Source organism: Ambystoma mexicanum, chromosome 10, assembly GCF_040938575.1.
Source record: "Ambystoma mexicanum isolate Mex_15411 chromosome 10, UKY_AmexF1_1, whole genome shotgun sequence".
NCBI classification, from domain to species: Eukaryota; Metazoa; Chordata; class Amphibia; order Caudata; family Ambystomatidae; genus Ambystoma; species Ambystoma mexicanum.
This window is the reverse complement of record NC_090932.1, coordinates 1,652,003,325-1,652,026,279: the sequence shown is the minus strand read 5'-3', so window position 1 is coordinate 1,652,026,279 and position 22,955 is coordinate 1,652,003,325. Positions and strand designations below refer to the sequence as shown.

General features: G+C 46.9%; 1 protein-coding gene across 2 annotated transcripts in view; it reads left to right on the top strand.

Moving 5' to 3' along the window:
• The window catches only part of ULK1 (unc-51 like autophagy activating kinase 1), a 278,755-nt gene that overhangs the window by 229,897 nt on the left and 25,903 nt on the right, over positions 1-22,955 (top strand). For both annotated transcript variants that reach the window (XM_069620071.1, XM_069620070.1), the window contains exons 21-25: positions 281-396; positions 1,027-1,173; positions 1,402-1,580; positions 7,465-7,643; positions 15,030-15,148. In XM_069620071.1, the coding sequence (XP_069476172.1) occupies positions 281-396; positions 1,027-1,173; positions 1,402-1,580; positions 7,465-7,643; positions 15,030-15,148 (740 nt within the window). The remainder of the gene's footprint in view (positions 1-280; positions 397-1,026; positions 1,174-1,401; positions 1,581-7,464; positions 7,644-15,029; positions 15,149-22,955) is intronic.

The window sequence follows — 22,955 nt, the reverse complement described above, 5'->3', positions numbered from 1 at the left end:
GTAAACACAGTGCCATATTCAAAGGAGTTATGATGAGATTGTGTCCACGTTCTAGTATGAAATGTTAGCCTAGATTGCTGGTTCAAATCAAGTTCATTCTAAAATGTCATTGACAGCTGGTCAGAATTTCCAATGATTGTGTGGTTTTTCCTGTGAACTAGTCTTTGGAGAGGGACTAGAGTGTGGACTTTGGATGTGCAGAGAGCATAGAAAAGTGAAGTTTACTACTTCAGAAAGGAAAGAAGTAGACTTGCCTGAACCCTGAGCCTCTATTTTTCAGATCTTTGAGCACAGGCCGGCTCACAGACCTGCTGCTGAAGGCTGCGTTTGGCACACCGGTGTCCGAGACTGGAAGTAATGACAGCTTGAACGCAGAGAGGCCCATGGAGATAACAGGTGACTCGATCTTCCTTGATATCTTCTGCCGTCCCTGTGTGGCGCCTTCATAGCCATGAGGAGGTGACTAGACCAGACTTCACTGTGCCAGGATCCCACACTCACTGCGGCGGTAGTCTGCTGGATCTAAGGAGGGCACCGCAGGCATAAAGCAGTGTTCTGCTCCTTTAAATGGACTACTATTCAATATGTTTAACCAGGTGCAGAGGGGGTCTTAGCATTGGGCTGTCCATAGCTGCCTGCATTGTGTTGAACCTCAGTCTGGTGTCCTTAAGGATCCTGTTTCATGTGAAACCCAGTCCCCAAATTCAGGGTCTTAACCGTCATGATGATAACACTAGCTCAGACACCTTTATATTATATTATAGAGGTGTGCAGAGGCTCTCTGAAAACCTAAATATATGTTTAGTAATTTTTTTTACTTGGGGTATTGTTAAGAAAATGTGGGCACTGGATCATTCAAGCATTTGACCTGCTTTGGCCTCCTTCTATCTATGGCAATAGTGACTACTACCTCTGTGGACATGGTGGGCACCTCTATTGCCATGGTGGCTCCATTGTTTATATTGATGTTTGTGGGCATATATTGTTGCATACAGAAATTAACTGACCTCACTATTTGTGCTTCAGCACCCTTCATGGCTTACGGCGGGGGGATCCTGCCCCCTGGGATGCAGGCAGTGAGCACCATTAGTCCTGCCCCCGTCACTTTTACAGTGGGCTCCCCTCCAAGCGGAACAACGCCCCCACAACCAACCAGGACTAGGATGTTCTCAGGTAAGTGACGCCCCCTGCCTTACATGATTACTCTGTTAAGATTTTGTTGGAGGCACCATATGTCTGTGCATTGTTGTCAGAAGCATGCACGTGTGTCTGCCTTTGTGTGCAGTGTGTGTACCTTGTATGTACAGGTACTCATGTAATGTAACTGGCAGCATTGCCGCTCTTAGTTTGACAGTGCGCAATTCTAAGAATCCTTGTCTCGCTTTCTCACCTAATGCCCAGTGGGCTCCTCTAGCTCCCAAAGTTCCTGTGGGTCCTACAACGGCAGACACTTCCTGATTGGCACCGGCGGGGATCTTTTGGAAGCTCAGTCCACCCTGCGTTGCCCCTTTGCCGAAAGTTCGTCAGACGCGGTGGTGATGTTTGAAGTACCCGAGTTGCCAGAAGAGACGCTGATGGAGGTGGGTGACTCTGAAATATCTAAAATGTGTTTTAATGCTAGGAAAGTTCACCTCATGCACTGACATGGTTTGTCACACAGGCGATTGCTGGTCATTACTGCACCGTGTCAGTCTAAGCTATCTCCTCCCCTCCCAGGCCCCCATAACAACACCATCTGTGTCCACCAGTGTCCGTCTCTTTTCACAACGGTATCCATGTTAGGGGAGTTTTTCCTAAAGTCCACTTGAGGTAAGACTTAATAATACTATCCCTTGGCATACGTTATTATTATTTACACAAGCAAGGTAGATAAATATTGAATTCACTAACCAACACACAGTAATTCTTAATAATACTTTTCAGAGGCAATTCCTTCAATGGCAGTTGCTCGCTGTTAAAATTGTTACAGTTTGACACTAATGCCAGTTCTACCGTATTAACGGTACCACTGCGCACTCACGTTACTTCACAGATATACAGTGTATTTAGTTAGCAAAACCACATGAAATAAAGTCTCTAGGAAGGAAAAAGTTTGGTTATACACACTGCAGCAGAGCTTAACATTCTAGAGACACTTTTCCTAGCTTCTAATGCTTTAAAAGTCCAATCCCTAACTATACAAAAAAGTCAGTATAGCAGTGGAGGCAAAGTCTTTCGAAGTAGCTGAAATAGCTCCACGGGATACTTTCAGTCTCTATGATAAGAAGCTTAAGGATATAACACAATTTAGGAGGACCTGGCGAAAGGACTCTATAAAGGGGCACAAGCTGGCAAGCTTCGGTCAGAGGTAGAGTGGACACCTCTTCACACACTCCAGTCACTCTGGATCCACTTCTTCAGTTCAAGGTAAGTTATACCTTTCACCCCACAGTACCTTGAGTTAGAAGAAATACAAGTATTTGGATTCTCTTCTGTGCAGCAGTGACAGACCCGGTCTCCTGATTCCTCGGTCTGGTGATGAAAGGAAGGACTCTGAATGGGATGTCTTAGCAGCAGTCTCGAGAGAGCACCTTTGGCACAGATTTCTTCAGTGTCCTTGGTCAGTCTGCGGTTTTGGCACCTTTCTCTCGGCACCAACAAAGGACGGTATTTGCCTGGTCGATCTTCACATCTGAAGTCCTGCACTCTGCTGATCGGACTTAGATGAGTCGGATCGTGCTTCTGGAGTTCCAGCTGGAGCTAACCAAAGTTCTGGACAGATTCAGCCTTGCAAAGACGTTGCACTGCAAATGGATCGGCGTTCTCCTGGTATTCGCGGTCTGCTGCTCTGGAAAGGCACAGCACCTCAGGAGACGGCGCAGTTTGTAATTCGTCTCAGGGCTGGTTGGTCACACCAGCCAAAGGGAAGGAGTCATCCTCTTCAGAGCTCCTCTGTCGATTAGAAAACAGAATCTGGACAGAAGTGGGCACCTCACTGTGATTGGCAGGGTCTGCAGGCGTCTCTGGATGTCTTCAGCTTCTTCTGTTCCAGTAGTCGACTTGCCTTTCAGCTCATGAACCTCACCTTTTATTCGGTTTTCCCTCACACTCCTCTGCAAACTCTTTCAGCATTTTACAGAAAGGGGGCATGTGGCTGTCCAATCAGGACAGCCAGCTCCGCAGTGGAAACTGGTTCCATTCAGGCCAGGCACTCTGGCAGACAACGGGCAGGGGAGTGAATAACTCCTCCCCCACTTCCTGCCTGCCCAGGCACACTGGAGCCTAGGCTGGGACACCCAAGGGTTCCCGCCAAAGGCAAACCACTCGCACAGACCTCCCCCTCCCAGAATGGTAGAAGGGCTAACAAAGAACAACCACGATAGAAATGGCGAAAGAAGAAAGGAGCCACCATGTTAGAACATAGGTGGCCCTATTGTGCACAACCGAGACTGTGAAAACAGTCTCTGGTACAAAATAGCACAATAGTTGGTGGAACACGTCCACTGCCACCAGCCAAAAGTATAGGGGTTGTCTATCTGACTAAAAAGTCACAGGAGCAGAGAGAAGGGAGGGGTGCTAGCACTCCACATAAGGTGGTGTGTGCCAATCTCTCATGGTATAAAGTTTTAGGAAGGATACAAAGTATCACTCTATCCTTAAGAACTGGAGTTAGTAAGGATAAGGAAAGAGTCTCAAAGGAGAACCAAAGGGTTCCCAGCAACACAGCACAAAGGGTGCTGTGTGCTGCAAAAGTTAAACACAGATGCCTTTTAAAGAGATAGTGAGGAAGCAGACTCCATAGATAAAACACAGAGAACAGAGTTCCAAAAGTCACAGCAAATAGGGCCTACCACAAGGTAGTTGTTTTACAATACCTGATAGGACTTGGTTGGTTCCAGCTGACCATTACTGTACTGTTATTATACGTGCACTATTATTTGCTGTGTATTTTGACCTAATAGAGATTCTATCTGTGATCTTATCATTAAAGTGTATATTTTCCAGTGTACCAGTGTGTAGTGTGTAGTGTATTTGTGGGGTGGGGAGGGGTGTGACTTTTGGGAATAGCTGTACTTCACTGCCGGCCTTCCTCCCTGTCTGCTCTACTACAGCTACAATTAGACAAACTCGTCTACCCTTTGGTTGGAACCCTGTCGTACCATTACATTAGATCAGAGGTCTTCAAACTGTGGGGCGCTCCCCCCTAGGGGGGCGCGGCCGCATGCCAGGGGGGCGCCAGAGCCCAGCATGAAATGTAAATAAAAAGAATATATATATTTTTTTTTTTTACATTGGAGGAAATGGGAAGGGGCAGCTCACATGGTCAGACTGGACCATAAAACGGTTTTAGGCACCAATGAAAAATTGGCCAGCAGTTGCAAATGGATATTCAGTCCTTTAGTCACAGACTGTTTGAATATTACCCAGGGGGTTGTTTTTTGTGCAAATGTAAACAAATTGTGATTTTTAAAGAATATTTATTCAGCAACAATGGTCAAAACTACTAGCTGCATAGTGAAGTAACTCATCAAACTGGCCAGAAAAGTGGCCCATTTTCACTGGCCTACACTAGCATTTTGCATTTTTGGTACGGTCATCTCCCTATTAGACTACAGGGCAGTCCAAGCCTGCCTGCTCATCCATAATGGGTGAGGGGGCGTCCACCCACTGGCCACCTCACCCATTATGGAAGAGCCGAGGAGCCAGCCCATTGAAACACTGAGCACTCCCTCAACTGCTTTTTCTAGCTGAGAGAGTGCTCCTGGGCTGGCTGAACTGTCAAAGGCAACCATTTTTTGCCTTTGACAGTTAATTTCCCCAGCCGCATATAATCGCTGAGCCATGCAACACTGGGGGTGTTTTGCTTCGCCAGCCTTGCATAGCTCATTGGAAATGCTGGCTGGGGCACTGCATGTATGTATGTGCGAGGGGGTGCTCCAGCACCTCCTCGCACATACGGGCAGAGCAACCTGGAGCAGGGCATTTTAGCAACCACGCGCAGGCCCCTGCAGAAGGTAGGTGTATTGCTATTTATTTTTTATTTTAAATGTGTATGGATGTGTGTATGCTTGTGTTATGAGACTGAGGTGGGAGCAGGATGGGCGGCAGCACTGGGATAGTGATGGGAGTAGGGTGGGGAGAGCCAGGGTCTTTACTGGGAGTAGGGTGTAGTGATGGCATGCAAAAGTTCATAGCGATTTCTACATACTGTCCATCTGGCACTTTTGGGGGGACCCGGCCTGCCCAAACTTTGCTCGGGGGGCCCAGGCCAAAACAGTTTGAAGACCACTGCATTAGATGGTTTCACAGCCCTGCTCGGGGGATGGTTCGATCCCCGGGTCCACACTTAGAAACCTCCGGATATTAAGCGCGTTATAAATAACCAAACATAATCATCATTACAGCCTGTCCCCAAAGAAGAATGGAAACTGGTACTGAGTTTTATTTTCAGACACTTGAACCTCGCTTTTACGGTCATCGGTGGTGCATTTCTATAGTGTTGAAGGGTCATCCACACACTCGGACAGTGAAGGAATATTTTTCAAATGGCAAAACGCCTTCCTATAACACTGGTAGTTTAGTTAATTTGCTTATATAGCGCACCTAACCCATAGGTATCTGGGCGCTTTGACTTATAAATACAACTCATGTTACAGTGCCAGAGGTAGAACGGTAAAGACAACGAGAGGTAAACGAAAAATGCAAGGAGAGGTAGGCAGATAACTTGTGTTACAGATCAAGAAAGCCTTCCTTGCCTGGCAAGAGAGTAATAATTAAGACCATTGAGATGATTGTGAAAGCAATGAACTTAGGATGGTGAAAACCTAGAGATGCATATCTAGGCACAGATAATCAAATGGAATAGCAAGCGCTTAGTGTTACAGATCTAGGCGCAGGCAATCGCTGGATGCAGGCGATTGGCCGGTATAGTTGGTGATCATTAATTTAGCTGGGAGAAGAGCCACGTTTTTACTTTATTTCTGAATGACCAGAAAGAGGAAACGACTTTTAGTGCCGGGGGTTCAGGTCTTGGCTGCTAGCACTGGGAAGCTGGACCCGCCAGCTTTTAAAAGTTTGTATTTAGGGACTTTCAGGCGTGAGACTAGTTGGATCTGGTAGGTCTGGATGATTGTTTCCTGGTTAATGTATCGACCAGGTATTTAGGGGCTGAATTTGAGATGCATTTATGGGTGACCATTAGTGTCCTGAATGTTATCCTATCTTGTATAGGGAGCCAGTTAGAGTTGCGTCTTATTTGTGAGCTGTGGTTGGAGCGCGGGAGGTTTAGAGCAGTTCTGAGGGCATTGTTTTGTAACACTTGTAATTTGTTCAGGTTACGTTTACTAGTCCCTAGTAGAGGGTGTTGCAATAGTGTAACTTTGAGAGTATCAGTGCTCTAGCCAGCGTGATGTAGCTGTGAGTGGACAGGAAGGGGCTGCACACGTTTATAAGTATGGAGGTGTAAGCTGTGGTGGATTCTGTCGCATTGACTTGTCTGGAGAGGGAGAGGGTGGAGTCCAGATACACTCCTAAGGTTTTGACATCATTTGATACTGTGATGTTGTTCCCGTCCATATTGAATGACTTGTATTGGGGCCCTAGTTTATTGAGACGTGACTTGGTAGAAATATATGCTACCCCTGCAATCTCACGCCCCCCTGACCACCCATCAGTCAGTGGGTTGGTGGTGAGTATGGTCACAGAAAATACAGACTGTGTTCGACATCTGGGACCGAGGGAGTACAAGATATTTCAAACGCAAATATCCCTTATTGCCTGGCGGCTGGCTAGAAAATAAAACCAATGTTGCTTACGCTGTAAGGTGTGACTCTAAAACCCTTTCTCAGTAGTCTCATCCAGGCAGATTTTGAGATGACCCGCCAACATGTCCGAGTCAGGAAATGCCCTTAGAAGGCTACATCCGGGGCTGCTTTCTTTTCCTACCTGACAACAGTCAAGTCCTGTGAGGAAAGCCCCTTTCATGGCGTAATGCCGTTCGCATTCACCCACATGTAGGCAAACCAGGTCTTACTCTAGTGCAGCATTCTGGATTTTATCAGTGTGCTCTGTAGAGGCACCCCCAGTACTGCCTGTACCCCACATATAATTAGCTAATTGCCACAAGACAGTCAGTTGATTGAGATCACTTGCATGACAAAATAGGGTGCTGTTGTACGCCACCAGAGTGACCTAGGGTCTCAAGGGCCCATTGCCAACATTCAGGTCCTTGATACGGCCTCAGATTAGGACTAATCTAGGAAAATGACCTGGGCCCCTTGCATGGTACACACTTTAGACTTTAGTGGGTGGGAACGCGCAGCAGAGTTGCACAGTTGTATCCATGGGGCCCTAATACAGTAGTACAGCAATGGCTTGTGGACCATTTCAGAGAATTGGCTGAATCGCCGGCTGGGTTGATGTACTTAGTACTACTTACTGCAAGTAATGTCAGAGTTAATTCACATGCAAATCATTTTCTTTCAGCAAGAACACACAGACATGCTGCGCAGCCTGCGCTTTACACTGGCGTTCGTCCACTACGTCATGGAAATCGCAGCAGTGAAGGGGAGCACGAGCGAGATGGGCTCCTCCGTAGCATCAGAGTACCAACTCCAGGAGAGTGTGGTGGCTGACCAGATCAGCCTTCTTAGCAGAGAATGGAGGTATGTGTCTCTGTGGTGGTGGTGGTGTTGGGTATTCTCAGAGCACAGGCAAAATTATGCATGCAGCGGGTGTCGGAGTACACTCTGAGAAAAGTGGAGGTGCTGTAACGTACTCCACATAAAGTAGCAGCACATGTCTGTAGTGGTATGTGAGTTGCTGTACGTTGTTGTAGTTCTGGGCAGAAGTAGCAGTGTGTGTATTGGGTAGTGTGTCATAGTGTATCAGACTTTTTTCGGTATGAACCTATTATGGATTTGTGTTCTATGCGTAATCCATGCTTCTGGTGAGGGAGTCCGAGATTGCGTTTTAGTTTCAAAATTATTGACATTGATTATGGAAATTTCTGGAATGGCAGCCAGTTTCAGACCAAGGAGTAGAGCCCAGTCACAAAGCCATACGTAAATGCAGAATTGTGCCGCTGTCCAAGAAAGTCGTTTGCAATTCCCTTGTTAAGAAAGGAGAATTTAGTTTTATGCCCCGCTAGTGGAGGAACCTTTGATGTATTGTAATACGTGGGGTGAATGAAGACACCCATTCCTTACTAAACTGCTGTCACTACTTAATTTTAATAAAATAGTCAAATTGGCAGCAAATGCCAAAGATCCTGAGTCTGTGGGTGGCTGAAAGATCATGATATGCTTCACGTGTATTCACGTGTGGGGCCAGTAATGCAAGGCGGACAACTGCTTGTCGTTTTCTCATATCTTTTTAAAAATAAAGATTTTCAAACAAAGATTTGCTGGCCCTGGTCTACCGAGGAATTCCCTACTAGTTTAAAGGCTAACGGAAACATTTCTAGCATGGATACTCTGGCCCTCACTCTAAACAACAAAACATACAAAGGAAATGATATAGCAGCACAATATAACAAACTGTATTAAACAATATCTGAATGGCCTTTACCTGTCCTGGGTAAGATCCCTCCCCCAGGCTTTAAAGTCAACTTGAACATCTTGAACCAATTGTTGTCATTTCCAAATTAAAGCAAAAGGTTCATCCAACAAAAATCCACTGGTAACAACGCTTTGTTCCTGGATGGAAAGATTACTTTCCATTTTCCAGCAAAGAAAATAGCACCAATGGTAATCCTGGTTAGGATGATAAATTCTCTTCTTCAAGATAATTTGTCACAGATCAAAAGAAGAAAAGAAGGTGCAATATTTCCTCAATTGCAATAATACACAATTCTTTAGGACTTCTTCAGTTACAACTTTACATTTGGTTAGGACTTCTTCAGTACATTTGGGATATTTGTCAGGATGCCTTTCTTTGGGCTGCTGCTTCCCTTTCAACAACCACCCTTCTGTTGTTACTATGAGTACAGTCACTTTTGTCCCACAGTACAGTCACCTGTGTCCCGCAGTACGTTGCTACTTCAAACCACTTCAATGTGACATCAGCTGACAACTTAGTATACCACCACAGCATTACTACCACTGCTTCATACATTTGAGGTATTGGGCAAAATCTGACATGACACTTTTACCTCTTCAGATGGGCAAGGCGCTCTTCCTTTTAATGACTTTCTCAAAAGGGGCAGCCTGCTTGCCTCTTCCATATGTCTGACTGCCACAAGAACAACCTGCTTCAGCCCACACGACTTACTTCTCTCCATCTCCAGTAGTCTTTAGCACCACAGATTGTTATTTACTTCTGAATATTCTTCACAAGCATTTAGCTCCCCTCCCCAGCTTTACTCACACCATTTTCCCAAGGAATTACCCAGAAGCCGTAGTGCCACTCTTTCAGCTTCAGGTAACAATGCCACACTTGTATCTTAAGCCACTTGACTGTTGACTACCTCACAGTGGATAGCTCTTTAACTCTTCGCAAGACTGGTTTCACCATGAAAAGGTGTTGCCCCTTGACTTGTGTAATGCTTGTTATTCTCATCAGTATTTAGACTCTTTACATCTTGGAATTAGAAAGAATGTCAATTCTGGATACAGTATAGGATGTAGTCTTTTAAGTGAAAACACAATTGGGCACGCGCAACCACTCTTTAAGGTAGATTTTCATGTTTAAAGTTGGGACGCATGACCTTTCTTTGATATAGTTGTCACTCTGTGTTACTTCACTTGTAACTTGTATAACATCAATGTTAGGTATTCGGAAATGGTTTAGCAAGCACTGGTTCTTTTCAATTAAGGACACGCGACCACTCCGTTAATCAAAAAGGAGTTCAACAGTGGATTTAATTGCCTTTCGCTTCTCACGCCAGTGTTAAAGCTTTCACGATAAGCACGAGTGTTACAGTTCAATTGTTAACCAAATTTCAAGTATGCCAACAGCCTTTACTCGCTTAAAACAGTACGCAAGTTACTTAGGAGCTGTCTACGGTTACCGGCAAGGCTCACGGAGTGTATCTGAATGCCGTGCTTCGCTCGCCGGCTTCAGGGGCACTGCATTTGCAAGTTGCTCTGCTTCCCAGACTTCCTCGTCCACTGCTACTCCTTCTGGCCCTCTTGTGACCCACACCCTTATCCAACACGGATGTCTCCGGTCCTGCTACTTCAGTTGGGAGTTCATTTTCCTCCAGAGACCCTTGGCTTGCCTTCTGCTTCTGCCTTAGTCTCCTGCATGGTCACAGCTCTGCAATCACAGCAACTCGGCTCACATGGGGAAATCTCAGTTTCCAGCACGTCTTCCTCTGCGCAGCCTCTGCAGTTCAGGTTTTGGAAGAACAAGACCCTCTCAGAACTTGCCGGAGAAATATGCTGTCTCCACATTCCGGCATCCCTTCTGTGCTGCCACTTCCTCGTGACTTGCCAGCCTCGTGCTTCTCCTCTGCTACTACTACTGCCAACCTTCCAACACACGTTCCAGCTCCTTCTACTCCTGATTTCCTGTGGAGGCCTTTTATGCCTCACAGGTTTACTGATTGTTTTCCGGTGTGGGCGATTAGCCTCAATTGCATGACTGCTACATCTGCATTTCTCTTCAGCCCTCTCCCTCATCTCTGTCCCTCTAGGATTCTAGGACTTGTAGTTTGTTCAATCAAAGCTCGTTTTTTCTACTTCTGCAGTTTGGCAAAGAGCCATCAAATGGATGGGATTATGGGGAAAGTTAAATAGGGGGTTATCCCAGTCTTACTGGTCTGTCCCCCTCACCCCTATGTGATCCTCCAGCAGTACACCACCCCAGGGTCGGGTTCAGGAAGCATCTGCCTTTCGCTGGCCACATGAGGAGGGTCTCTGACCAGGTTCCTGGGGAGAATCCTCTCTGATTCCTCACAGTATGGAGAACACGATTGTATTAGAGACAAAACTAAAAACTTTCAAAAGATTCAATAGGTCTTTGTAGCTTTCAAATTTCCTGTTAGGGAGAGTTTTACACAACCCTCTATAGTGGGTTTGAGAACATATCAGACAGGATACCCTCAAAATCCCTCTCTGGGGTAGTAATGATAGAGCAGTCTTGTCTTCACTCATGGGAGGGCAGAAGGGTGAGAGGTAGTTCATCCCAGTAGATAACCCCTGAAATCACACTACACAGGTATGCGGAAAAATAAACACACTTATTATAGAATTGCACAATAAAGAACAATAAGTTCCAATAAGTACTGCAAGTAACACAACCCACAGTAAAAACAGTCTGGGGCTCTTATTCTATGGGGACATAATGTTAATTGAAAGCATAAGCGCAAGGATTTTACGTGTTGCATTATCTTTACCCCCATTCATTTGTATGATATGATATGATATGATAGGTTATTTATAACGTGCTTAATACCCAGAAGTTTCTAAGTGTGGATCCGGGGATCGAACCTGTGTTGCTCCGCGTTGCATTGCTTTCAAGGCAAGCGCATTTCCCCTGAGCTATCTTCCTGAGAGGAGGGTCGAAACGCAACTTGTGTTTCCACCGCCTCCCTTCCTCTCCGCCATACAAATGCTCCCGCATTGCTGGTGAGTCCTATGGCGTCTGCCAGCTTAATGGACTAGCATAAAGCGGGCAGACCCCATCGGGATCCATTGTACACGCTGCCCATCATGCTTGCATGGCAGGCAGCGTGTACTATTATTAATTAAACCCTACCAGACTTGCAAGCATGACGGGCAGGGTTTATTATATGGCAAGCAGCGCTCACCATTTAAAATAAATGCTGCCTGGCATGCTAGCAAACCAGACCGTGTTTACTCCCTTTGCAATCCGGGGTGCAAAAGCCTAGGGCCTTTTGCCATGCACTTTTACACTCCGCTGTACAAATGATAAAAATTTGGCAGATGGAAGTCTTTTACAATGCAGTGCAAATGTAGCGGCTCTTTGCTGCCAAATTACTAACTTTTATAAAATGAGCTCTTCGATGTATAAAAACAGGAAAAAGACCATTAGACCAAAGCCTTCCCTTTTCTACTGGTAATGTAACATCTTTCACTGGTGGCACAGTCTACATGTTAAAATGGTAAGGGGTGGGGAGAAAGCAATTCCTAAACACAGGTAAGCACATGCACCTATCTTGGAACCACAATGCCAGGTCATGGGTTGGAGAATCGTTCCCCGCAACCTAGAAAAGAGAAGGTGTAAGGCACAAATCATACAGGTTGGTCGAGAGTGGTTTCATCAGAGAGCATGGGGTCCTACCCCAGAATAATATGTGTGTGTAAAAAAAAAAAGGGGGCTGAGACAAAAGGTTTGAGCCAAGGCTTCTTAACCACTTGAAATACCCTTGGGAAAGCAGCCATGCTATAATTTGGTAGCAGATCTGAGCCCAGCGGGTAAAGACTCCCTGCCAGCCTGCACTGTAATGGGAAGGTCCCCTCTGAAAGCAACCCTAGGCTTGGGAGTCAGTGCTGAGGTGCAGCTTGATTACCTTAGCACAGCAAGCAGGGGACCTCAGTCTGGGCACACCCACCCCCACTTAGAGAGGCCCACTCAAAGAGTATTATGTTTGGAAATGCTGGATCCAGAGCTTTTTATCCTCTGCTAATCTCTTTTGAGTAGATTCCATTCTGTTGATTTGTAGTCCATCTGTCTGGTTACTGAAGTATAGCATCCATATGCAAGTCAGGTAGTCCATCTAGAATGGCGTGTCCATGCCCACTCTGTACAGGGGAACAAGCAACTTCAGATGTGTTCCTGCCTGAAAATGAATTCCATGTAATGCTACCTGGATGCATTGCCTGGGGCAAAAACGATTGGCGCAAGCATTTCCATCATTCGATTTTTGATTTTGCTGGTGACCTGCGGTAAATGCAGTGTGGTGGCCAGATAATTAGACTGGCTCAGTGAAGAGGATACAGTACAGACCTACAATGAGTTGTTTGCTGTGTTAAGTGCACCAGGTACCAACCAGGAGTAAAGGCTCACTCACAAGGCAACAGATTGTGCTAGTAATGTGTCCCACCGGCGCACACCAAAGTGTGCCAACCAAACGTGCGCCACACTCTGGAGGGAGCGCTGTGGGCTTGCTGAGAGCAAGCAGCCTAGTATCCTAGCCTAAAGGGATGTCTTGCTCTGCCTCGAGCACCATGCTAGCCCAAAGTAATGTGTGTCCCCTCTACCGCCGGCTCAGTGTGCCAGGCCAGAGTAATGTGCCCAACACCGCAGAGAGTACAGTGCACTTACCCAAAGTAATGTGCCCAACACCGCAGAGAGTACAGTGCACTTACCCAAAGTAATGTGCCCAACACCGCAGGTAGTACGGTACACTTACCCAGAGTAATGTGTCCCTCTCTGTAGGTGGCACAGTGGGTCAGGCAGGGAACACAGTATGCTAACCCAGAGTAATGTGCCCAACACAGCAGGGAGTACAGTGCCCTTACCCAAAGTAATGTGTCCCTCTCTGTAGGTGGCACAGTGTGTCAGGCAGGCAGCACAGTGTGCTAACCCAGAGTAATGTGCCCAACACAGCAGGGACTACAGTGCCCTTACCCAAAGTAATGTGTACCTCTCTGTAGGTGGGTCAGGCAGGGAACACAGTATGCTAACCCAGAGTAATGTGCCCAACACAGCAGGGAGTACAGTGCCCTTACCCAAAGTAATGTGCCCCTCTCTGTAGGTGGCACAGTGGGTCAGGCAGGGAACACAGTGTGCTAACCCAAAGTAATGTGCCCAACACAGCAGGGAGTACAGTGCCCTTACCCAATGTAATGTGTCCCTCTCTGTAGGCGGCACAGTGTGTCAGGCAGGCAGCACAGTATGCTAACCCAGAGTAATGTGCCCAACACAGCAGGGAGTACAGTACCCTTACCCAAAGTAATGTGTACCTCTCTGTAGGCGGCACAGTGTGTCAGGCAGGGAACACAGTATGCTAACCTAGAGTAATGTGCCCAACACAGTGGGGAGTACAGTGCCCTTACCCAAAGTAATGTGTCCCTCTCTGTAGGCGGCACAGTGTGTCAGGCAGGGAGCACAGTATGCTAACCCAGAGTAATGTGCCCAACATAGCAGGGAGTACAGTGCCCTTACCCAAAGTAACGTGTCCCTCTCTGTAGGCGGCACAGTGCATCAGGCAGGGAGCACAGTGTGTCTGTAGGTGGCACAGTGCGTCAGGCAGGGAGCACAGTGTGCTAACCGAGAGTAATGTGCCCAACACAGCAGGGAGTACAGTGCCCTTACCCAAAGTAATGTGTCCCTCTCTGTAGGTGGCACAGTGTGTCAGGCAGGCAGCACAGTTTGCTAACCCAGAGTAATGTGCCCAACACAGCAGGGAGTACAGTGCCCTTACCCAAAGTAATGTGTCCCCTCTGTAGGTGGCACAGTGTGTCAGGCAGGGAGCACAGTATGCTAACCCAGGGTAATGTGCCCAACACAGCAGGGAGTACGGTGCCCTTACCCAAAGTAATGTGTCCCTCTCTGTAGGCGGCACAGTGTGTCAGGCAGGCAGCACAGTGTGCTAACCCAGAGTAATGTGCCCAACACAGCAGGGAGTACAGTGCCCTTACCCAAAGTAATGTGTCCCTCTCTGTAGGTGGCACAGTGTGTCAGGCAGGGAGCACAGTGTGCTAACCCAGAGTAATGTGCCCAACACAGCAGGGAGTACAGTGCCCTTACCCGAAGTAATGTGTACCTCTCTGTAGGTGGCACAGTGTGTCAGGCAGGGAACACAATATGCTAACCCAGAGTAATGTGCCCAACACAGCAGGGAGTACAGTGCCCTTACCCAAAGTAATGTGTCCCTCTCTGTAGGCGGCACAGTGTGTCAGGCAGGCAGCACAGTATGCTAACCCAGAGTAATGTGTTCCTCTCGGCCAGGAGCACAGTGTATTAAATGGTAATGCGTCCCCCCTGACAGAGAACACAATGTGCTTCCCCATAGTGTTGTCTAGCAGAGCACCCATAGTAATCCCTTAGTGTGTGTGTGTGTGTGTGTGTGTGAGTGAGTGTCAGTGGGCCGTTTGTATAGTGCACACTGCAAACTCACCTGCCACCTTGTTCTCCTTTAGCTACGCTGAACAGCTGGTGCTGTACCTCAAGGCTGCAGAACTTCTGTCCACTGGCCTGCAGACCTCCATGGAACAGGTGAAATCCGGCAAGCTGTGCCTCTCTTCCACTGTCAAGCAAGGTAAGGACCAACCCATTCTCTGCAGACGCCTAGAGTGGTGCTTGCTCTTTTGCAGTCACTTTGCTCAGAGCGCGCTGGTGTCCCTTCACCATTGTTAACTAACTATGTGATGTGCGTCTGGTTAGAGCACAGGACGCAGCTAGAGTGTAGAAAATATATCCCCTGATGGTGGCAGCAGTTTTGTTTTATTTGTAGGGTATGCATAGCTAAACGCCACCACCAGGTTGAAAGTGAAGTTGAAAAGGGCGATAAGTTGAGGGGAAAGGTTCAGGAGAGTGTTTGAGGTCGATAAGCACTGATGTATAGATGAAGTTCAGGCGGTGAGGTTCGAGGGTGAATCTTCATGATGTGGGAACCTTTCTCCATGAAGTTGTTCGTCCGGCATGTTATGGGAAGCTGGCCTTCGGCGCCTGGTAGGGCAGTAGAACTTTGGTGAAGTAATGGAGCGCATGGCAGCTGCTGGCCTTGCAAGTCAGTCATGGTATCTTAAAGGGAATGTGTTGTTTCTTCTCGAGCCATTGTTGTGATTTCAAGGCCCAAGTTATATGATCAGTTCTTTTCAGGCCAAAAATGAAGTGAGGGGAGAAATCCGTCACCCAAAACATTGAATACAGTGCTTTGGAATCGCAAGATTGAATATTCATGCCATGAAGTAACTGCTGTAGTGCTGAGGGTAATTCTCTGAGGCATCAGTAGAAAATGGAGAATCGTTCTCAGTGGACAGTGAATTTTGTGACTGCAGTCATTTGACAGACTTGAAAGACAAGTCGGTCCACGTTCATTCACAGGTTCCAGACCGGAGGATTATGAGTGCACCAAAATCTGCTGGCCAATGGAAAAGTAGAGGGGCCGGATCTACATGCCCCAAAAATAGAATCTCGGGATTGTTCCTTTATCCCCTTAACCCACATATCTCCATTTCTGTAGTGTGAGTACTGTAGTGTGAGTAAAGGTTACATAAATGTCTGGATCATATGTAAAAGGCCCACAATGTTGACCAGTGGGAAAGGCCATAGCCTACAGACAGACCTGCAACCCTGTCTGTCAATGTATGTATACTAGATGCATCCTACTTGCCTGCTGCCCCTGTCCCTACTGACCCGGCAGAGGTTTTAAACCCTGCAGGAATCATTTGTATGAAGAGGTGGGCATATCCTGAGGACACATGCTCAATATGGCAAAGTTATTTACGATTTCTCTGCAGAGAACAAGCATGGAAAGTAGTAATTTCTGGGATTTAGCAGACAATTCACCAAGCATCGGCTTTCATGCCTACGTCTGCTGGGCCTCTTTCCGAAAGCTCTGACTCATTGTAGCCTTTTAGTGGCTCTGTAATGTATAATCCATGGCGATGCCCGAGTCTAGTTGTAAGTCTAGTCTGTCTCGGAAGGATAGCTCAGCTGCAACGTGCTTGCCTTGGAAGCAAGACGACGTGGAACAAAGGTTCGATCCCCGGGTCCGCGCTTAGAAACCTCTGGGTATTAAGTGCATTATAAATAACCTATCATATCACATCAAAGGTGAGGCTCTCCATCATGGTTGCTCAATATGTGGCCTACAACTAGCATGATCCTACATCACTGACTGGGCTGGCTAGAGCTGATGTTTAAAGCCCAGTAAATATGGTGGCCCACATAATGAGTCCTGTGCTGAATTGCAGGTATTTGTCCCTTCTCCCCAAGGGCAGGCATCACCCTGTGATGCTAGGGAGGTGATCCCACTGCACAAGACACTCCTTAGGGGTCGAGGCAAGTGGGACATCACTGGGAGAGGCTCCCCACTTGGGTACAAGGACTCCCGTTCCTATAAGGAACTCCCTAGACCATCTACTATAACCGTACACATGGGACGGTCTCTTATAAAGGATACTGTGGCATCTTTACAAGTGGCTGAAGGCAATGCAAAAATAAAGGAAGATGTCTCTTTAACAATAAATGTATACCTAACTGGTAGGAGTCAGAGCCGAGGAGGAGAAAGAGAGTGCTGTGCTCAGAGGAAGCCCCTGACATCATCACGCCTTGTGGAGGTAGCGAGAAGGTTAGTCTCGGAGCACACAACTTTCAACAAGCAGCAGGATGCCTTGTGTAAGACACTTGAGCACTGGCTTGAGCAACTGCGAATGAGTGTTTTGAGGAGGAAGAGAGGACCGAGGAACCAGGTGGTGGTGTGACCACACTTGCAGCGTGGTGGGGAGGCACCTGAACAATGACTACCGAACCTTGAAGCGTGAATACCTTCCGATCGACAGTGCGCAAGCACGTCAGGAACCCGGCAAGGAACCGAGAGTGGCGAGTCAATGAGCGAAAGAAGTGACTGTTGAGACTGGTTAACTGGTGTCTGCAGGAGCTGATGCTGATCCCACAGAAATTCACCGGGTGTTTCCTACTCAACCCCAGACTTTACAGCTGAGTCAGAAAGCCGAGGAAAGGGAAAGAGGTAGTGGATAAAATAACAAATGACAGACACTGCTCTCTTCAGTTTCCTGGAATCTGGTATCTGCAGAAAAATAAAGGCACTTGGTTAGTTATTAAACTGTACTAAATTGTTAACCTCAATATTTCCTATAATACAATGTGTTTCAGTTTTACCAGTCTACCTCTGCATATTGCTGAGAGGTGAATTGTGTAGTTCCTTATACTTCTTCTTGCTCCTAAGTCTTTGCTTTTGAACTAATCTATCTACTATTCCTAACTAACTGTATGTTTGTCTTATAACCTTTATACACAATTGTATTTAAGTCGTTTTCTCCTTTGCTTATATACTTGAATTTCCTTTATTGCAACTTCCAGGTTGCAGTTTTTCAATTCTTGGTAGAAACCTCCTGGGCTCAGTTTAAAATGCTGCCTGAAGTTCGTTACTTCCTGAAAAACCCTTCCAGGTGTGCGCATGTGCACTAGGTTTAAAGTCTTTTTGTTTCTTTTGCTGTAATGCGCATGCGCACGTATTGTGCCTTTCTTTTTCCCTTCTAGCGTTAGCTTCTCTTCCTGTCCTCTTACTGTCTTTATTGCCGCAATGGAATTTACATTTACGGCCCCTCTTGATGCTGTTGCGTCGCTGGGCCTAATGGAAATGGCTGGGACGCTGAGGATTTAGAAACCTGCACTTCCGATGCCTTTTGGAACAAGGCATGCTGTTGCCCACTAGTTTCGCTACTGGTGCGTGCCTCCAACTATCCGACACTGACTTTTGTTTTCCTGGATATAAGAATGAGTGATTCTACCTCACGCGTGCCACTCGTGCACCACGTAACATGGAATCTTCACGGTAAGAAGCTTGATTCCTCACAACAGTCTTTCGGAAATCTTTTAAACCAACTAGTGAGCAATGCTTTCCTTTTCCTAAGAACTTAGTATTTACAAATCCTCTGGTACACGCTGCGCTCGCTGCCTTCAGTGTCATTCAATACTATATCACAATGTCTCTCAATTCGCTGCGTTCCCACCTGGGACCTTCTTATACCACGAAGCTAATGCTTGAGGTCTGCTTCTTTCTTCTGCTGCTGCTCCTCTTTAGAAATCTAGTTTAGGCCTTGGTTACAGAGCTGAACATAAATGTGAACTGCTACGAAAAGTACTAAAGATGAAAGGCAGTCATAGAACCCTAGAGGAGTCACCCCTTGACACTTCTGCCATTGTTCTCCCAAGCAATCCGATCAATACACTATTCCTCCATCTTAGCTTGGAAGATCTACACTGACTGTAATGAAGGGATAAAAGAATCTGAACCCTTCTAACACCTCACTCTGTGTCTATGTTCAAAGCACCGACCAACCCTATGTGTTACCACTGGCCAACTGCTATACTTGATAGACCCGACAGCAACAAACCACACCCGAGCGAGAGCAGAGTCCTGCACCCGTCCCCTGCACACAAAGGGGTACCGGTGAAATTCAGTTGGGAAAGGAGGGTATCTTATGAAGAGAAAGGCATCCCATTCCTGAGGTAAGATATCATTAACGAGAACAGTTAAAAGAGAGGTGAAACACCTATAAAAGAGAGATTGGACCAACCCAGGTGGGGTAGCCAACAGAAACTAGAAACAAATCCCATGGGAGGAAGGGAAGATACCTTCAGACTTGAAGGCTGAAGAAAGTACAACATAGAAATAAGTAATGAAAGACAAGAAAGACAGTTGTCAAGTGAACAAGATAAAAATAAAAGAGAAGACAGCCTAAGAAGTAGAATCTTTGACAAGAACAGTCTAAAAGAGAATTAAGATATATCCAAATCAGGAGAGCCTGAAGTAAAATACTGGCAAGAGGGCGAGGGACTATTTGAAGGAAAGGTATTCCAAATATAGGACCACAGAAAGCATGAAACCCAAGAGTATTCTTGAAGAACTACCAGAGCTGATTACAGATATATATATATATATATTTTTTTATTGTATATGGTTTATTTAAACCTTTACAAAATACACTTTATAAGAACAGAATAAAAAAATTACAGATATTACCAGAGGAAGGTTACGTTGGAGATATCTGTAACAAAGAGAAAACATATAAACAAAGAGACTATTGGAAGAGAAGAAGAGACCTCAAGAAGAAAAGACATTCTCTTAGCCTATTTAATTTAGTAATTTCTGATGTTTGTGAATCTGCTTACATCACGTGCTGTCCATATAGTCCTACATCTAGTGGTAATCGTGGAGTATTGCATCTTTGTTTTGAAGATCGAAAAGGGACATCGACATGGGCATGACTGTAACCACTCCCACACATGACTCTGACCCAGTAAACATTTTTCTAGACGCTCCTCCTACTTTTCAGACCAGGGACTCGCGTATTGGCTGCCAAATGATGTTCAATAACCTCCTAAAGTTGGCTGCTGACCCCTCCCAAATTACCACACAAGAAGCCGTGCTTGATTCGGACTTCATGGAAAACATCCTTAAGGAAAATACCCCCGTCAGCGAAGCCATCAGTTTGTTGAACTCAATCAAGAAGCGTCTGCCCCTCTCATTGTACACACCATCGCTCACACGTGTGGTTAATCCCTGTGTGGAGAAAATGTTCTGCCTGGCTCCTTTGGGTTCGCTGTACATGAGGGGCTTGCCATCCCGGACTCCCTGACAATCACTACTACATGGAAGAGGGCTGTGGTACCACTGTCCTCATCAGAATCCCCTCCCGACAAGGACTGCAAGAAATTGTACGCCTTATCAAGCGTGTCACCACCTCTGCCCCCTTCTCCACCAGATTAGCCAACAACACCACGCTCCTAGTGACCTATAGTGACGTTCAGTGGGGTCTCGTCCAAGAAGGCCTCCAAGAGGTCCAAGAACCTGCTCGCGCATGCCTTCTGGCCCTGGTTTCAGAAAGATGGCAAATCACCCAGAATATTCTTAAAAATACCTTGGACTCTGCCGAAACTGCGGGGCATGTCCTTACCCAGGGCACCCTTCTCAAATGCCATGCCTGATTAAAAAATTCAGGCTTTGAACCGGAGACCCAAGCCACCCTCATCAACAAAGTGGAGGAAGTCAACCTTTTCGGGAAAAAGTGGTTGATGAGGCTCTGGAGACCGCGTAGAAAGAGCACAAGATTTTAAAATGGCTCTATCAAATATCAGGGCGAAGCGAATTTCAACCCCCGCCGGCCCTTTCACGGGAAGTCCTTCTCCTGCTCTTCCCAGGGATAATATGGGTCGGGGCTCCAACTGGACCTTAGGACAGGGTGTCATGATCTCTGCTTCCAAAAGGTCAGGGTTTTCCCAACTCCCTTGGAAGCAGATCCATAACCCAGGTTCCGAGTGCCAACCAGTCCCAATTGGGACCTTTTGGACCCAGTCCTGGCGCCAGTGGCACCAGGCTCATAAATATGCCCAGTCCCAGCGCTGGAAGCGCCGGGCTCATAATGCTTGGGTGGACTTACCTTCAGCAGACCATGCTGCTTACTTGCCTGCCAGTTGAGCCTCTGATCCTCTTCTGTTTGGAACTACTTTTCCTGTTGGGTGGGGCTGGAGCCACTCCCTAGATTCAGAACACTGGAACTCTTCTGGAAGGCAGGAACTCTTTTCTTACCAGGAACTCTTTTCTTACTTGGGCGTGGCTGTGGAAGGAGACACCTAAGCACTACAGGAGGCTATTTAAACCACACCCGGTGGATGAATCTTGCTTTGCGTTATTCTGCAACCTCTGCAGCAGAACGCTCATCGTGTCTTCTGCATCCGGTCCTGGGCCTAAGGAAAAAGGCTTACCATCCTGAATCCAGTCTTCAGCAACACCTATAAAGACAAGAAAGAACAGGTTAGCATTCCGGCATCTGAAAGGCAAAGGCTTACCATCCTGAATCCAGTCTTCAGCAACACCTATAAAGACAAGAAAGAACAGGTTAGCATTCCGGCATCTGAAAGGCAAAGGCTTACCTACTCTTCGTGCGCTCCGGAGGTCTTCACACTGCATTCCGGCATCTGAAAGACAAAAGTTTACCAACTCTTTGCACGCTCCGGAGGCCTTCGGCGCTGCATCCCACATCTGAAAGACAAAACAAGGTGCGTTTAAAGAGATTGGGGAACTTTAATACTCACGTGCCATTACTCCTTTCCACATCTAATCCAGTGGGTATTCCGGCACCCTGCAGCCGCTCCGAACTCGTACCTGCAAAATAAAAAGACAGTTAGAGCGCATAGTGAAGCAGGCAACAAGCGCTTACTTACGTGCTTCCAGGCGCTTCTATTCATCACACGGGCTCCATCTTCAACTCACTTCAGCCCGTCATCCGCCATCGCCGGAACCCTGCAAAACAAGAGACATCATTACTAAAGACTTTTAAAGACATTTGAATGACTCGAAACTTACCGTTCGTGCAGTAAACGACGGACAGCAGTCCTCTGAAGTCAAGAGGCCTGCGCTACCTATCCAGTGAAGAAACTGGTTACAGCACCCTGCCCTGAGGCAGATGGAGAGCTCGGCATTCACTTACCTAAGGTGAGAGCGTTAACCTTTGGGGGTCTACAGGAGAGGAGAAGAGGAAAGAGATAGGGACACCCCAATAACCCCAGTTCATTAACCCCATATTTTCTATCTGCAGACATCTTACTCTACACGTCAGGCATACAGTGCACAGAGGTCCAGCCCAAAGAGCCAACCGGATGCTACACATCACCTTTAAAGATACGGTAGTCGCCCAGTCAAGACCGGCGCCTCTGCGAGAATCAGGTGAGCGTTACACAGGGCTCCCCCCACTGGTTTCCAATCCCCTCAACAAAGAGGATTTTGTCCGGGGGAAACTACTTCCGGAGGCTTCCCGGCCTCTGCCTCCAAGTGACTTGGTGGTACAGGTCCCTTCCCACACTTCCTCGTTTGGGGGACGTCTAACAGTGTGGGAGGGGATTGGATCAGTGGGTACTCAAGACCATCGCTCACAGGTACTGCATCAAATTCCTCCCTACACCACGCTACCATCCACCCAGAAGTAGAAGACGGTCGTCAGATCATCTGCGCATCCTGTTGGACGAGGTCCAGGTCCGGCTGGAAAGAGCACCATCGAAGTCGTCCCTCATCTCCAGGTAAAAGAGGGTATTTATTCGATATACTTTCTTGTACCCAAAAACGATCTAACCATGCACCCTGTTTTAGATCTGGGCTCTGCAAACGTGTGTCAAACCTCAGGAATTCAGGAGGACAACTCTTCAGGAAATATTCCCGTTGCTGCGGCAGGGGGTTACGCGGCCGCATTGGACATGCCAGATGCATACTTTCATATTACAATGTTTCCAGCACACAGAAAGCACCTCTGGTTCAAGAAAGAAGACATGCACTATCGGTTCAAGGTTCTCCCTTCGGCATTGCCTCAGCCTGAGGGTCT